The sequence below is a fragment of the Thamnophis elegans genome, chromosome 10 (genome assembly GCF_009769535.1).
Source record: "Thamnophis elegans isolate rThaEle1 chromosome 10, rThaEle1.pri, whole genome shotgun sequence".
Classification (NCBI taxonomy): domain Eukaryota; kingdom Metazoa; phylum Chordata; class Lepidosauria; order Squamata; family Colubridae; genus Thamnophis; species Thamnophis elegans.
Window position 1 is genome coordinate 51,301,985 of NC_045550.1, and position 18,550 is coordinate 51,320,534.

The window sequence follows — 18,550 nt, forward strand, 5'->3', positions numbered from 1 at the left end:
ATTTCTTTAAATCTAAAACCAAGAATTCGACAATATTAAAATTACTATAAATAAAGACTGGCTGAATTAATTTTCACTTCCCCATTATCTCTTTTTGAACACCAGAAAACAATATTTTGGAACTTTTAACATAATCTTACTGAATAATAGCTTATTAATAGACTATAAAAATAGCCTACTCTCACCACCTTTTTATTTGAAGCTTCAATGTATGATTTCTGAAAAAAGTAAAGCTGTTTTTTCATACTTTGTCCTTTCATAGCAACCCTATCAGTGGTGGGATTTTAAAAAAATACTACTGGTTTTGTGAGCGTGGCTTGGTGAATGTGGCAGGGGAAGGATACTATAAAATCTCCATTTCCCCCCCACTCCAGGGGAAGGTTACTACCATTTCCTGGGATTTGGGAAGCAGAGAATAGATGGGACCTGGGCCAGTCAGAAGTGGTATTTTTTCGGTTCTCCAAACTACTCAAAATTTCTGCTACTGGTTCTCCAGAACTGGTCAGAACCTGCTGAATACCACCTCAGAACCCTATGATGTAGGGTAGGTTACAACTATGTCCTGCATCAGTTTTACAGTTAAGCAAGAATTTGAAGCTTGAGCGTTGCCAGACTGAAAAGATATTACATTTAGATTTTAAATAACACACACAATCTACAAATTGCCACAAACCCACTCTTGCCTCCAGTATCTTTTATCCCCAAGAACATCCTTAATCATAACAGGCTTATCTAAACAAGGTTGCACCATCTGGGTCCTTGTAATTATATATATATATATATCCAGATATATATATATCTATATTTTGAGAAGCTCAAAAGCTGAATCAAAAATTATCACCAAACAGTATTTTTTTCTGCCCATAGAATTTATATTTTAAATCATCTCAACAATGGTTAACTTTATTTTAATCCAAACACTTTGATTTTTTTTTTTTTTGGCCTGCTTCTCTTGATTTGTTAGAATGCAGTCTTGACATGCCAAGGGCAAACACTTGTGCCACAATAGATAGATGCTTGGAATTGCCAATGAAGATTCTGTATAAACATCAGAGTTGCAATTCTTTATAGGTGTTAACCTATCTCATTGTATGATGGAAATAATGTGTGCTTGCCTTAAGGAAAAAGGAATGTGTGCATTTTAAACCTTCTCTTTCCTTCCCCCTGTTCTTCTGCTACTTCTAGCCATATACATACTTATTTAAATCAAGTAAAATGTTTTGTTCTCACAAGAAACTTAAATGCACTGAAAATGAGGAGCTACATGCTGATTAGGTAGCTTTACTTAGCATCGGTGGTGGCTTCCTATCAGTTCAGCCCTGTTTGGCCAAACCAGTAGTGGTCTGACAGCCTGGGTCGCTGGAACCGGCAGCAACCCAGGCCTGCCATGCCCCAAACTGGTTCTCCTACAGGGCCACCATCTTGATTTTCAGTTCTGCGCATGCACAGAACAATTGTAATTGCACACATTTATTTTTTTTCTTTTTTAAATGTTTTGCCCATGCGCAGACCTATTTTTGTGCAAATGTGCACATGTGCATCAAGCCAGCAGTAATGCTGGGAGCAACCCACCCCTGGTATATACCACAGATATGCAATGAAATGCTTTGGATTTGTGTGAGTATGTTTACAATGCTTCTTTTTTTGTTCATTAAAGAAGCTAAACTTTTTTCAGGCTCCTACGTGAACCTGGAAAAAGTAAAAAAAAAATAAAAAGAAAGAATGCTTCTACTTTAAAAGACATAGAGCATCTAATTTTGAGCCTCACCCAAAAGCCTGGAAAAAACCCAAACAGAACATTTTAATGAACAGATGATCAATGCTGTGCTTGTACCAGGTCCAAAGCATTTCTGAATCATTTGCAAAGCACGCATAGTTCTAGTAAAGAAGTTCATCTAATGAAGCATGCCCTATAAGCTGCAATAATAACCCTCTGAATTCCAAGTCAGTGATTGTCCTTAAAAATATGCAAGAAAATAAAACACGTGATAGAATGCATTAGTTGTACGCCTTCGCCTGCTTTTCACCAACCTAGCATCTCCCAATGTGTTTCAGTAGCATCTGTTAACACATCTGGATTTCTAGGCCAGGGGGGAAAAAGTAACTCTGAAGGATAAACCAACAGGATGAGAAAATAATTTTAGCCTTCATTTCTTCTGCCAGCAGAAGAGGACCAGTAAATGTTTGTTTCAAGGTAATATCCCACAAAGATAGGACTACTACTGCTAATTCTGAGGAGAATTGGATTAAATTTTGTTCCACCTATCTGTGCTAAGAATTTCCTTTCAAATTTTGTTTGATTCAGGTGAATGTAAATTAAATGGCCTGGCCCTAAGTCAGTGAATCTCATTTGCAGTTTTTTCAAATAGAAATGGAAAGTACATCTTTTGGAAGATTAACAGTTAAGTTTCACTGTTACTCATGAAAAAGTATTTGCATAGATGTGATTAGCAATAGCACTTAGACTTATATACCACTTCACAGTATTTTACAGCCTTCTCTAAGCGGTTTACAGAGTCAGCCTACTGCCCCCAACAATCTGGGTCCTCATTTTACCCACCTCAGAAGGATGAAAGGCTGAGTCAACCTCGAGCCGGTGAGATTTGAAGTGCCAAACTGCTGGCAGCCGGCAGCCAGTAGAAGTAGCCTGCAGCACTGCATTCTAACAATTGTGGCACTGCGGCTCCTACTTATTTTTGCAAAATATAATTCCCATTGAATAAAAAATATCCCCAAATTTGGGAATCTCACATTCCTATATGAGTTTACAAAGAAGTTCTCTTTATGATAGGTTTCCTTGAATCATAATTGACTGAAGTCTAACACTGATATCTGAACAAATACTGGAACAAGTCCTAAGGATTACAGAACAAGATTTTGCAAAAGTAAAAATATTTCACTTTCACTTTGAAAAGATAGTCTAATGTTTTAATGTAAGAAGCTAATACTTTAAAAAAAAATAAAGTAGTTTAGGCCACTGAGGTGAGAGGAAATCAAGTTTGAACTCCTATTTATGAGAATGAAAAAAATTACCTCTCTCAATAAAACATATAAAATAAAATAAGAGAAAATTACTCAAACAGTAATTTGTCAGTTACCAAGAACAAAAACAAAAGTTTTGTTCACCACATTAGAAAATTCAACATCAACAGAATTTTGATGCTTTAAAGATCATCCGAGGTTATAACACTCATTCAATTGTTACACATCAGTTGTGGAACTGACTACAATATGAACTTCATCCTGTACACCTGATTATTTCCCTGCTACAGCAAATGGCTCTTGTTCATTTGCAGTTTGTATAGCATTGTAGCAAAATCATTGAATTATCACAATCTGCAGCTAATCATTCTCATAGGGAACCTTATATTCTGGAACAGAAAGGAGAAGCAGAATGAATATGAATCTTATTACATACATTGCGATTGTCTATAAAACTCACAACTCCAGCTCATTCTTATTTCTAATATTCACACAGTGCCTTGGAATATCCTAAACTGACTAGAAAAGAGATGGCTAATTTGAATCATATCTCCTAAACAGTACTTAAAAAAATATCAAGCAAAGTATCAGAAAGTCATGTCCTTTTCCTACTCATTATGAGCAAATTCAAACACACCATCACAGATACACACAGAGATACATACACTTTTCTCCATCAACAGTCATATCTAACTATGTCCAAGCCTTTTTTCTCAGAATTATCTTATCAACCTGTACTGTATTAGCCAAGACATGACTTTCATCCCATATTCAAAATATAATTTACATGTCTGCATATGTATAAAAATATTGTGGTTTTTTGTAAATAAAAAAATACAATCATTGCCATCTGTTGCAAAATTTATTGAGTTTGATACCTATGCAGCCTAGATAATAGTCACTCAACTTGCAAAATGTAGAAGCTGGAATTGAAGCACACTTGGAAAGTAACAGGATAGACAAGCTTGTACTCAGAATAGGCACGGACATCCCCCAAGGATAATGTTGATGAAGATAAAGGTAGAACAGGATATTTTACTTGCTCCTTCATTCCATGTATCATGTTTTACTAGACAGGCCACAGAATTTTCCTTCCACACTGGGGGAGTCTGGTGGGGCTACACTCTCATCATTTGTAACACTTAGATGGACTTATATGTCACTTCACAATGCTTTACAGCTCTCTGTAAGAGGTTTACAGTGTCAGCATATTACCCCCAACAATCTGGGTCATTTTAGCCACCTCGGAAGGATGGAAGGCTGAATCAACCTTGAGCCTGGTGAGATTCAAACTGCCAAATTGCAGGCAGCTGACAGTCAGCAGAAGTAGCCTGAAGCATTGGACTCTAACCACTGCACCATCATGGTAAAATCAGCATGCTGCTTTTAGAGGCAAATTCCAGACTACATACTGTAGCACCAATTTTTCTTAGCATCTCCTTCTGCTGCTTCACTTTGTTTAAAAGTGAAATTTAAGTAAGCCACTTAATTGTTTACAGGACCAATAACCATTCAGTCAAATCCTCTGGGCTGGGCTGGGCTGTTTTTCTGAACAACCTAAAAACCCTGGGAAAGGATCTTACATCCCTTTCTACCATCCGTGCTTAGATTTGATGTTGTTCTGTGGTGTCAAAACTCCCAACAAAAGCTAGCACTTATGCTTGGCTATAATTCTGAAGGTAACATACTTTTATAGAAAATCCATCGGGGTGTTGTTTAGTATTTCATTTGACTTCAAATTGCACTGCAGCTAGTAGACAAACCATTCAGCCATTTTTGTTTGACATCCAACCAGCTGTCACAAGCCATAATATTCCATTACAAAAATGATCCTGAACAGTGGAAATATTAATTAATAATACCTGTTTTACAGCTGCAGAGCAGACATATTAATACTTTGGGGGGGGGAGATTTTGTTCAACTCCAATTGCTCGCATGAAGAGAATCCACACCCACTGAAAAATACCATTTATTTAGCAGATTAACTGCTAAACCGAGGTCTGATTTTTCAACACTGAGCAGTTCTATAAGAAACACTTCCATCATGGAGGGAGAAAACCCCGTGTCATCTCTTTCAGCTGTGAACTCATGGAAAATCTCAGGATTTGATCAGATTCCTATTGAAAGTGTTTTATCGTGGGTATATATACATGCTTAATCGGTTAATTACAACTATTCATTTCCTTATAGCAACAGCACTTAAGACTTATATACTGCTTTTCAGTGCTTTACAGCCCTCTCTAAGTGGTTTACAGAGTCAGCCAATTGCCCCCAACAATCTGGGTCCTCATTGTACCAACCTCGGAAGGATGGAAGGCTGAGTCAACCTTGAGCCTGGTGAGAATCAAACTGCCAAATTGCAGGCAGGTGGCAGGCAGCAGAAGTAATCTGTACTTCTAGTACTTCATTCTAACCACTGTGTCACTGCAGCTTATGTATATAAACATGTATATATTTCATAATAAAAGATTTAATTTCATGTATGAAAATCTATGCATGAGACATTTTTTGGGGGGGGTGGGGGGGCAGAAATTGAATCTGTCCATCAGCTTCCCTGCCCCCAGAAGAACTGAAATCTAGCAATACCATTTAATACATAAGTATACAGTTCACATATAAAATATCAGGTATAGGCACTAATCCATACTGATGACTCAAAAAAAAAAACCACAGAAAAAAAAACTTCCATCCAAGATACAGTAGATCTTTATACTTGCAGGTACTCGCATTATAACCATCTCACACTTCTTAGCAGTTTTTTTTCCATCCTTGCCCTTCAAATATTCCATTCTTAAATGAGATGGGTCTAGGTTGTCTCTTGCCTTTTGTGATTTTAATAGCTGTACGGCTGACAAGGATGCATACATATGCCAGGGTTGCTAGGCAGCTGACATTTCTCTACCACCCCCATGTATTATACAGGCACCCCCTTCTCCTTCTGCTCACTGGTGAAGTTTATTACATATATCCCTAAGAGGTCGGAATGGAAAATGTCTTTCAGGAAACTATAATATAGTATTTGGTATAAGCATTGACAGTGGCAACCATTTCCTTGATGATTGCCCTTAAAAAAATCTAAGAATTCTGTTCCAAGGACTTCACTGAAGTATATTTTCATAACACTTCCCTCCTACTGTATAATGTAATTTCTTTTTCACAATTATTTCAATTAATATTATTGCTACTGCTATCTAACAAAACTGCTAATGGTGATAAACCATCTCCACTAATTACCCATCAGTCAGATTAATAAATGAAAACAGTCACTGATGGGATGATCCACTTTAGAGAAATGAACAGCTATAGTTCTGCCCATTAGCCACTCAACCCAGTAATATTATCTCAATTAAGTTATATTATATACAGCAGCATTACATAGCTGTGTCTTCAGACCCTTTGAATATGACAGACTTTAATGGATACTTGGTAAGCAAGAGAATTATCTATGCAAGGAAACAAGCAAAATTCAAACTCCGCGTTCTTCTGTCTTTCAAAAGCATTCCTTTGAATAGAAAAATCAGCCTTATATATTTGTTTTTGCTTAATATTATTTCAATATTTCAGTTCAAAACTGTTTTCTATTTAAGCCTTTGTGATTGACAATATAAACAAAAGAAAAATATTATTTATAACCATTTATCTCTAGTAGATGCTCATGTGATGTTATATTTCCAAGACATAATTAGCAGCTCATCATGTTTTAAAGGTTTTGTAAAATCAAACCTTATCCATGCATGCAGCAGAAAGAAAGAAAGAAAGAAAGAAAGAAAGAAAGAAAGAAAAGAAAAGGGGTCATAACTGCCTATAGAAAGTATCTTGGCTGAGATGAGTGGCTATTAAAATTGAATAAAATTTCCATTATTTTATATATATGCATGCTTTCTGATAATTACAAAAAATAAAGTCTTGTTGACCACCCAGCCCAACAGGAGAAACAAATGAGCTTCATGAAGTGATAATGATGTAAACCCAAAAACTGCAAGGACACCTCTATGCTAAAAAATGCACTTGAAATTTTCTAACTTCAGAAACTCCACATTAGAAATGATGAGCAGCAAATACTTTAGAAAACTCAGATGTATTGGATTCACAACCAGGGACCATAAAAAAAGATTTTTGTACATCTCAAACTTAAGACAACTATTATAACAATTATGCTGAAACTTGATATACTTTTGCACTACAATCATATCCAAAGTTAGTTCTACCCAGAGTAAATCTATTATTACCTGTGAATACCTCCCCTCTTAATCTAACTTCCTATGACTAGATTTTGAACAGTGGCCTAATAGAACCAAATTCCCTAGATTCTTTCTTCCTATGTGGAATAGAGCTGTTTTCTATACTATGGAATATGGTAATAATCATAATCATGTAGTGTAGGGAGGACTGTATCCACTTTACACATGAAAACTCCCAGCAGTTTAAAAAAAAAATAGGGGAGAAGCCAATGGCTCAAATTCAGTTAAGACCACAAGCCTGAGTAAATTCTAGAAAGCTGCTGCAATTCAGAACAGAGATGGACCAGTGCCATAAATGTTCCAGGGCCTAAAGTATACTTAACCAAAATCATAGTAAACTAAGCTACACATTTTATGACTTGAGCTTTGTACACAAGTTTATTTCGATTCAATATGCCCATGATTAATAGCACAAAGATATCAAGAAGCAAACACTGGGCTTTTGTTACTGCCTTGCTAATTGTACATCACAGATCAATCATTGCAAATAAGATTCAGTAAATAAATACAGCGTTGTAATGTTCTCAATCCCACTGTCTGGATGGAAGAGCCTAAATTTAATTTCTATTATTCTTAAGTGGGATACATTTCATATAATCCCTGGGTAGGTGAATATAAAGACAAAATTCAAGAATAAAATCTTCAAGCTAGGTCAACTGGCTTAGTTTCCAGAGCTGTGATTTTTACCTGGCTTTAGAACAGGGGATACGGTGAGTTTCCTATTCCAGTTTGTTTTAGCATTATTTTTTTAAAGGAACACATCCCGAGTGATTAGCGACCATCTGAAGGAACATATGTTTTACACCCAAGATTGCAATTTTTGCACTGATTCCTTAACTAAATTAGAACAAACAAATCATGGATTAAGAGTGTGAGAGGCAGATAGATTTTCCACATCCCACCCCATTTTACAATAGAGACACTTTAAATTCCCTGGATAACATTTTAGTAAGACAAATAAATTGCTTTTATGACTTATTTTATTTTTTAAATACATTTCCCCTCTCTTCATGAGTGTGTGTCTGTGTGTCTGTGTTATATAAATATAAAAACCATTGCTTGAAATCGTCAGAAACAAGGTACCACCATCATATGGGTACATACTAAAGGAGGTACTTTCCACAGTTTCCCTTTAGTTTGCTTTTTTTTTTAATCTTCATGTAAGGCATTAGTGACGTCTGGTGAATTACATTCAACGTGATGATTTTCTATTAAGGGCAGATTCGATTCGGGACTCCAAATGGATAGGCTGTGTGCACACCATTCAAAAGTAGCCTCCTGGTCTCCGGGTGTCATTTCTGGAACTCGGGTGCCATCTACTGGCCATACGGGATGGATAATATTTTTTTCTCCACCAAGGAAATCTTTTCCTTCGGATTTTTTTCAGTGTCAACTCAGTTCTATAAGAAACAAGATACCAGCTAGATACCTTGGAAAGGAAATAAATGAAACAAGCAAAGTTTTTTTTTTGCTTCTTTTCATACTAGTCAAAATGGTTTGGGGGAAAAGAAAAAGACTCTACGAAGTTAATTTGGCAATATAGCAATTCTAAAGTAAAAGAAAAGAGATATTAAAAAATAATATCCATAGCAAACACAAGACCACTTCATTATCTCAGCCCATTGATCTATGATTTCAGGAAAAGCAACATGCCCACAGTTAAAAAAAAATGCAGAAATTTATGTCTCCCATTCTAAAAATAATATATAATATATTCAATATCTTTTTAAAAATTAAACTTTGGGGGGGGGAGGGTTTCAAATCAAATCAAGTGGCTTTTCCTTGCAGCAGAAGGTAAATAATGGTACTGATAATTTCAAAGAATGAAATAAATCTATTGCATATTATTACGTAGGAAGAAACTCATTCCGATAAAAGCATAACAAATTGAAATGGAGGAAAACAGAAGGAGCAGAAGGGAAGAGGGAAGAGAGAGAAAGAGTTTGGAAATAAGATTTTAAAAATCCAAAATAGCATTTTTGATAGAAAAATTGCAGAGATTGTTATTTTTGTTATATTCGATTAACATCACAATAGATTGTACTGGTATTAATAAAAACAACATGGACTTAACGGGAAGCAAGGGTATGAACAGGGTATAGCTCAAGTTTTTTTTTTTAAATTCAAGCTTTTGTATCTTCTAATATATATCTATTTTTTTTCAAAATGTTTTATTAGGAAAGCTATACCAGACGCATCACTGTACAATGATTAAACATTACCTTTACAATTGATATTTACTTGAAAGTACAGAATAAATATATGCACATTTGTATTTGTGTCTGTATGTGAGAGAGTGTGTGTGAGAGCAAGGAAGAGAAAAAAGAAAGAACATTAAAACTGTTTCTTCTAAGAAATATCTGTGATTGGTATCCAGTGAGTTTTATTTTCCCCGCACCTTTACACTTATTATGTTGGAGTCTTAATTAGAAGTGTGGCTGCTATTGAATAGAAAAGTAATAAACTTTTTTTAAAAAATAATAATAATGGAACTGACCTTTTCTTCCCACAGGAATGCCACAAGAGAGAGGGAGAGCTGAAAAGCTTGGCTTAAAATAATAATTTTAGGCCAGCAATGTCTCTCATCTCCCTTACACAACATTTGTTGTGGAAAATGGAGGGAGAGTGGGCACCTTGCAATAATGGCGAAGGAAGCTGGTCGAAGGAGGTTGGAAGTGGAAAGTTAAGACTGAGATTGGGGACTTGTGTGTGCGTGTAGGTAAAAAGGAGAGAAGAGAGTGAAAAACATTAACAGAGGACAACTCCACCCTCCCCAAAAGCAGTTTCCAGACATGCAGCTAAGTGCATTTTTGTTGTTATTCACCCCACTTTTGTATTCTTTTAAATAAATGTACAGAATCTGTGCCATGATAAAAGGGGGGGAGGGGGAGCTGAAGATGTTTTGAGTTCACCTCCCATTGTTCAACATAAAAAATAGAATGGAAAGGTTTGTGTTTCTATAGTATTTTGTTTCTTAAAAGAACAAGTGCAGGTGCGAGAGAGAGAGAGAGAGAGAGAGAGAGAGAGAGAGAGAGAGAGAGAGAAGGAGGAAGGAGGAAGAGGAGGAAGAGGAGGAAGAGGGGGAAAAAGAGGGGAGGATAGTACACACAGAATTGTACTTTGTCAGGATCAAGACAAAGTTCCCCCATGATGCTAATTAATAATAATATTCTTATATCTTAGACAACATGGCACAGTCAAAGTCTCAGGTTTTTGTTTTTCAATATAAAAAAATAATGATTGATTAACATCTGCTGGCAAAAGTCTGCAAAGGCACTTTTATCGATTAATGATCATCTGAGTTAGGCCCTTCCTCCAAACCAACAACTGGCAGGGGGGAAGCACAGAGCTGTATCTTCTAGTATCAGCATGCGGTGGTCAGGGGAGGAAAGGGGAGAGGAGCGGATGTGATGGGAGGGTGCTCTGGGGCTGGGGAGGGAGTGGGAGATGCTGGAATTTGGCTGTAAAAAGCTAGACTTTTTTTTTTCTCAAAACCTATAAGTGGTCTTCTCCAGGACTTCGAGGTAATCCGGCTTGGTTTGGAGTTTGGCCCTTAACTCGAGGTATTCACTTTGGGGGGTTTGATGATGTTCTGGGAAGCCCTTACCAGCTGAGAAGAGAAGAGTTTCTTTCAGTCTGGCGTCCTGTTGTAGGTCTGGATATTGCATGCCAGGGGGGTGCACGTGCAGTTCCTTTAATTTGGGCACTGTGCCATATAGGCAGTCCACAAAGCCCACTGAGCATGGAGGGACCAATGGGGGCCTCTCCCTATTGTCTAGAACGGCACCAGTAGGGGGGAAGAGTACTACCCCACCATTCTTCTCATGGTGGAAGACAGGCGGCACCAGGGCTAGCTCCCCCAAAAGAGGAATCCCCACACCAATTCCTCCTCCAGATGGCTGAGGGTGTGGGTGATGGTTGGTTGTCACTATGGTGTTGAGCTGCGAGCTGGACACTGCCAGATTCCATTCCTTCTCCTTCTCCAGCAAGGTCCTATAGCAGCTACTGTTCCCACTCTCCTTAGTGGGGTCAACAAACTGTTCCCCAACACAGGTACTACCTCCATTGCCACCTCCTAGAAGTATGTCCCCAGGTGGCCCGGATTCTCCTGCTATAACTTCATCTTCTTCGCGCGGCTTGTAGATGGGATTGTTGCACATCTGGGTTACCGGATGAGGGATGTAATCATAAACATGGCCCATTGGCGGTGCCTTCTCTGGGGATGCACTCATTCCACCACCTCCTCCACCGCCTGTCTCCTCAAAGAGGTGATGACATTGCATCTGGATGCCCGTTAAGTCAAGGGCTTCCTGCCGCTGCTTGTTCCGGAAAGGAAGCTTCTTGCGCCGTCGGCGTAAGACAAAGGCAAACAAGCCTGCAGCAATGAATACTGCAGAGAAAAACAGCACAAGTAGACTAAGGATGAGCACAGAGAGTGGTACTGGCCCTCCTCCAGCTGGGGATAGCTCATAGGGTGAGGGACTGGTAGGACTTGGGTGACCTGATGGTGGTGGAGCTGGCGAGGCAGTGGCAACATGTAACATTTCTGGACACAGCACCTCCAACTCCACAGAGCGGACATCTCTATTAGTAAGGTTCTCTGGGCTGGCACAAAGGACATCCCCCACCACAATGACAGAACTGATCGTCTCGATCCACTGCTTGAGAGGCACCAGATCACACATGCAATCCCAAGGATTGAGTTTCAGGTCAATCTGGACAATGGCATTAAGGTGCTCCAACACACCAGCCACAGGCAGGTACAGGAATTTGTTGTTCCGCAGGTTGAGTCTGGCCAGGGATGTGCCAGCAAAGGCATCAGTAGGCAGGGTCCTCAGGAGATTGTCATTGAGGAAGAGTAGCTTCAGGTTAGGCATGAGACTGAAGGCGGCGGGTTGGATCTCCCTGATCTGATTGTACTCAAAGTACAGATAATGCAAGCACTGCAGGCCTCTGAACATGCCTGGGGTCAATCTCTCAATGTCATTGCCATTCAAGTATAGGCTTTTCAGATTAGGCAAGTTAATAAAAGCCCCGTCCTGCACATACGAGATCCGATTGTTCCCAAGATGCAGAAGATCCAAGGAGGAAAAATTCCAGAAATCTGAACGGTAAATTTTTTGTATCAAATTCCCACTCAGGTAGAGTTTCTTGGCATTGATGGGCCTGGGTAAGAGCTCGGAAATATTGTGGAACCCTCTCTCCTTGCAGTTGACAGTTAGGCCCAAATCATTGATGTGCAAACTACAGGAGCAGCCAGTAGGACATATGATGGGTATAGGTGGCCTTGTCTGGTATGCAGCGATCGGAGGCTGGTTGGGTGCAGGGTACAGGCCTCGAGGTGTAGGCGGTGGTTTGGGAGCCCTGGGCTGTTTTGTTGGTTTGGGCTGCTTAATGGAGGTTTTATATTCAACAGAGGAAGCAGTGAAATGGAAGGAGGACAACATGGAAGAAGGTTTAGTAGGCCAAGCATTTTCCTTGCTTGAGGGTAACTGAGGGACACCAACGCTGACAAGTTCTGAGTCAGACAACATGGGGCAGAGTTTATTTCTTTTGATCTCCCTCAAGTCCTTGCCATGGAAGTGAAAAGGGGTCTCACATGTAATGTCTCCCACAAGGGCAGTATACGGAATACGCTCCAGCCAGCTCTTCAGCTGAACTATTTCACAAGTACAGTTCCAAGGGTTCTCTTCCAACTGAATCTCCATCAAGCTCCTACCAATGTGGTCCAGCATCCCTCGATAGGAAAGTACTTTCAATCTATTCCCACGCAAGTCCAAGTGAGTCAGAGACACCGACTTAAACAAATTGGTCGGAAGCATGGGAATTAGGTTGTCGTTTAAGATCAGGACCCGGAGTTTACTCAGGTTTCGGAATGCCCCACTTTCGATTCGCTTAATAACATTGTAATCTGCCTGCAGATATTCCAGGCTCTCTAATCCCAGGAAAGTATCATTCCGGAAAACGTCTAGTTTATTCTCATGCAGGTACAGTCGCTTCAGGATTTTGAGCCCATTAAAGGCCCCCGTCTGGATGTCTTGCAGTGCGTTGTTGCCAAGGTTAATAGAAACAGCATTGTTCAAGTGGAGAAAACTGTTTGTGTATAATCTTCTCATGGAGTTTCTCTGCAGGTAAAGTTTGAAAGGTCTTGACCATGATTCCGTTATCTGGCTAATATTTATAAATCCCTTGTTGTCGCAGTGTATATGAAAAAGGCTTTCTTTGACTTCACAGTAACAAGGATCGAAGCAAGCTTCCTCAATTTCCTCTGAATCCTCAATCAAAGGAATGGGGGTAGTCCAGGCTACTGCGATTGTGCTTAGAAGGGTAATCCACAGCATCCTTCTCTGACGGGGTGGATCTGCCATCGAAGGCTTCATGGTTCGGATGGATTACGAGACTGTAAGGAGAATCAACAACACAAAGGGATTACAATCGATCAGCATTTCCTTTAAAAATATATTTTAAAGCAATTGGACCGGGGAAGAGGGAAGAGAAGGAATGTGTTCCTGTCTTCATCACAAAAGGGAAAACAACAACCACCACCTAGCAGCACGATTCATATTTACTTACTTTTCCTACTCAAGTGATATCCAAACATTTAATCAGGCAGTGTGGCCTTCTCTCCCCCACCCCCACCCCCAGCCTGCCCACTCTTTATCTAATGTTGTTTAGTACATAACACCATAATGAAGGAGAAAATGAAGGCTATAAAGGCCTGTGCTGTAAATGATCTAGAAACATTATTTTCACCCAAAAGCCGAGACAATGTTCAGGAAGCAGATGATGTGCACAAGCTCAGACTCATATTTGCATTAATTAGAAATGAAAAGATGCATCTGAAGAGAGATTTAATTTTTTACCCCCTTCTTCATCTGGATACTCAATTAAGGATACAGGTTATCACTGTAAGCAATAAGCAAACACACACTTAACTTTCAAGGGATGGGATTCCACCAGGGGAATATCCAATTTTACCCGACACCACAACAGACATTGCTGAAGAAAATGAGGACAAACAACTTTCCGATACCTCTGAATCCTAAAGAAATGCTTGCGACTGGAATTAGAAACTAAACACCGTACACAGCAGCAATGCCAGACTCAAAACAAAAAGAAAAATTAAGCCTCTGCTCTTCCCAGCGCCCAAAACCAAATTAACACAACTGGGATATAGTACCAGATTTATTTATTTTTTAAAGAAAAGCATATTCCATATTAATCATTTCAGCTGATTAAAGCATTTAGAGATGATTAATCTTTGGAAAAGAACCTGCTGTGCCATCTACAGATCCAAGTTGAAGGCTAAGCAATGAAAAGGCTGATAGGGAGATTGTCTGGCTGTACATTGAAGGGGGGAGGGGTGATACTTTGAATGATGATGCCTTGTACCCAGAGGTCTACCCAGGAGTGATCCAGCAAGGGGGAAAGGAAGAACTGGAGGAAGACTGAAACTTGGGAGGAGATAAAAGACTTTTCCATCAACCACAAGCAAAATAGCCATCCCTTTCTAGTAAAAGCCACCCCACCATCACACACATACAAGAATCAACTTAAAAGAGGCTTACCAGAACACAATGACCTACACAGGTTTCTCAGCTTTTCTTTGTTTCTTGGATTCCTTCTTCCACTCACCCACCCCCTCCATTCCAAAACAGAAGAATAGACCACTGTTAAAGACTAGGCATCCTGACAAAGGTTGGGGAGGGGGGCTTCACTGCCCTCCATCTACTGCCCATTCAAAGGTTTGCCAAGAGTCCTGGCATTTTGTTGGGCTGCCCTCTCCGGCAAAGGAGAGATGGATTCTCTCTCGCTCCCTCCATGCAGGAGAAGACACTTCAATTCCCTCCTCCCGATAAATTTAAAAAAAAGGGAGGGGGGAACCTTCATGGTAAAAGGTCATCTTTAGGAAGAAAAACTGGGAGGGGAGGAGTTAGTGGGATTCGCGTTAGGGAAGAAAGCAAAAGATCCATTTGGAAAGGAAGGGAATTGGGGAGCCCTGTAGGAAGAGAATATACGAATAGGGATGGGGAGGGGGGAGGAAAGCAATATCTCAGTTCAGCATTTTCATTTTACTCTTTGCCTAGGCAAGCAAGCACAGCGGCATATGGGTGTATATTATTATTTTCTCTTCTATGTTTTTTTTTAAAGATGTTTGATCCAGGCACACATGGGGGGAGGGGGAGGAAGAGAGAAAGGAAGAGAGAGGGAGATCCAGAAAAAAAAAAGCAGCTTCTACTTACCGGGGCTTGAAGGAAGAGAGATTTTAGCACATTTGGAGAGTAGAAAAAAATAGGGAGGAGGAAAAAAAAATGCCCTGGGAAATCTTACTTTAGCAAAATAAAGGGGGGGAGGATTACATATAGGCAAAGAACGTCCTCAGCTCTTTTTTTCTTTAAGTTGCAAAAATAAATAAATAAAGGTTTTGCTGGTTTCTCTTTCTCTCTGCTCTGATTCTATACTCTAGCTTGGGAGCTGAAGCAAAAGGGAAGAGGTGGGGGGTGAGCAAGCACAGATGAGACGTGGTAGGAATGCAATGAGCTTCTTCAGGATGCAGAGATACTGCTTGGCACAGTCAATGGAGCAGGGAGGAGAAGGGGGCTGCTGCAGGCTTCCCAGCTTCTGCTGTAGCTAAAGCTGCCTGGGCTGGGTAGCATCGGCTCATTCATTGGGGAAAGAAACAGAAGGAAGGGTCTGGGGTGGAGGTGGGAGACCGACCGAGGAAGGGAAGCAGAGCTTCTCCCCTACGCTCTGGATGCCTCTATGGACCTTATTGCCTCTGGATCAGTTTTCCCTACCATGTACTGGAGCTTCAGGAAGACGCACTTGGCACCCAATCGGGAGCACGCATCTGGGAAGTCCTGCCTGACTGTACAGGGTTTGCCCCCTTCCTCTGTAAAGAGATCTATCTATCTATCTATCTATCTATCTATCTATCTATCTATCTATCTATCTATCTATCTATCTATCATCTATCTATCTATCTATCTATCTATCTATCTATCATCTATGGTATCTAGCCAGGAAGAGGTCAGAAATGGGGGAATTCTGAGATGATGGGGGAGGCTGGAACTGAAATGCCAGAACAGATTTGAGCTGGAGGTGGTCCCTGCCCTCATTTCCCATGAAAAATAATCTATTTGGGGGAGGGGGTGTTGAATAGGGAAGCCCCCAGGGCTCTCAAACATTCAGATTCCACCAAATTCTTGAGAGCAGCAGACCTTAAGGCAAGATATGGAACTATCTTACATCCTGGCAGGAACGATTCTTAGATTCTCTGCAGTTCTCCATCAAACCTAAATCTTTCCCAGGAGAAGAAAATACAAAAGCAGCTTTGTGTCTGTTGGTGTGTGTCTAGATGTGTGTGTCTAAACAAGGACCTTTTCTCTTGCCTGACTTTTTCCTATTCTTCTCATCCTCTCTTCCCCCCCACCACCCATTGCACTAGAAAGTCTCTGCTCTCCCTTCCAATAGGCTATTTAAAAAAATAACAACCCACTCTAGAAGCAAGGGTTGAGTGACAAGGGACCTCTTTCTCTCTTTCTGGCCAAAAGGAAACAATGGACAAATTTAAGGGTTGCTGCCCATCCTTTCATCAAGGTATCTCGCCTCCCCCTTTCTACGATTCTTCCCTGAAATCTACCCCCAAGGGTAGTCTGCCTGGTAGAAGGAAAGCAAAGGGAAAGCTCTACTCTAAGCAAAATTTATTTCTGGATCCAAGAGGATGACAACAAAGACAAGGAGCCGCGAAGGTAAAAGAACATCCAACCTGCATAGAAAATAGGGGACAGTGGAGATGGAAAATCGTGGTTACTCAAGAGCATCCAAAAGAAGGTTTGCTGATATAAGAATATCCTCTGATCAATACAGCAAATGGAGTTGATGTTCAGTCTTTTTTTTTTAACCCAGGATCAGTTCCATTGTCAAGTTCTCTGAAAGCTGAGGTTGTATTAGTCCATTCCGTGGCTTCCAAAGCTGCCCACCTTCCTGCCCTGTCTAAAATTCTTCCCAGGTGGAAACCACAAACTTTATAATATTCGCCGATGGCTCTCTCCTAAATGGACACCGTTTAGAGCAAATAGAGATAGCATTGTTTATCCATGGGTTTCAATCAGGGAGGAAGGGGCCTTGTCGGCAAAATCCAGTTGCAGCCTACAAAATGGATTTGGATGGCTTGCTTTCTGCCTTGCCCCTAGAAATGGGGTAGAGGGAGGTGGGGCGGTGAGGTTGTCAGGTGGCAGTGTCATTGGATCCCTTGGGAAACCTCCCCCCCCCCCAACTCTATCTCTGCTCTCCTTACCATATTCAAAGACCTGGGATTGTTACAATCATTGAAGGGTAGGTTGAGTGAGGGGTTCAAAATCAGACAGGCTTGCAAGGAATGAGAGAACTATTCTCCTAAGAGGCCCCACAAGGATCTCCCCCCCCCCTGTGTGTCCCACCCCTCACACTTTAAATAGCTCCATAGGCAGTGGCAGCAACAGCCACCTTGTTACCATGTCCTCTGGCACCATGGAAGTGCTCCTTAGTTGCGGGAGGGGAAAGGGGGAAAAAAAGCAGTGTGGTCCTTTATTGCAATGGACAGAAACCGCGGGTTTAAAAGGCAGGGATTTCTGCGATTTCTTGGAGAGCTGGGGAAAAGGCGATGGATGGGGGTGGGGAAGGACCTTAAGAAATGAAATGGAGGGAAATTAGCCCGAGGCAGTACATTACCACAGCTCTTTTCCTGCACGAATAGGTCTGAGGAAATCCTTCTTTGCAATCAGCATCAGAGCAAAAAAGAAAGAAAGAAAGGCGTACCTGTATCCCATTTTACCCGCGCGCTCTTTCCCAGGCATGCAGAGATACAAACAATCTCCCGCGGCCAAAAAAAAAAAAAAGCTGCAATCGAGCTTCAGTCGGTCGCCAGATCTACGGACAAACAAAGAGCCAAAGAAGGAAGGGCACCGAATACCTAAGGTGATGCGCGCAGGATGGGCCGTCCGGAGATCGGTGGGTCTCCCCCGGTGGCGCGGCTTTGCGGACGGAAGGACGGTCGCGTTTTCCTCTTCTTCTTCTTCAGGAATCGGCTTGGCAACTTCCATCCTGGGCCGAGGCGCAACGTGGCCAACTTCAGCCCTGCTGGCCCGCCGCCGTCGCCGTCGTCTTCATACGCCCACCCCCGCCCTCAGCCAAGCGCGCCCGGTCCCTGTTTGTAATCCGTCCCCGCGAGCTCCTTTTCCCGCCCCTCCACTCCCCCTCGCAAGTTGGCCCGAGGCGAGACGGGGAGCCGCGGCGAGGAAACGCTGGGCGGCAAGAGGAGCGATCGCCCGGAGGAGAAAGAGAGC

At 41.0% G+C, this 18,550-nt stretch overlaps 1 protein-coding gene across 1 annotated transcript; it reads right to left on the bottom strand.

Annotated features, from left to right (window-relative positions):
- Positions 1 to 10,542: 10,542 nt before the first annotated feature.
- SLITRK3 (SLIT and NTRK like family member 3) lies at positions 10,543 to 18,312 on the bottom strand. The gene is made up of 2 exons (XM_032225853.1): positions 18,178 to 18,312; positions 10,543 to 13,623 (listed from the first exon to the last, which is right to left on the bottom strand). Exon 2 carries the CDS (start codon positions 13,601 to 13,603, stop codon positions 10,712 to 10,714), a length of 2,892 nt encoding a protein of 963 aa, XP_032081744.1. The 5' UTR covers positions 13,604 to 13,623; positions 18,178 to 18,312; the 3' UTR covers positions 10,543 to 10,711.
- Positions 18,313 to 18,550: the final 238 nt, after the last annotated feature.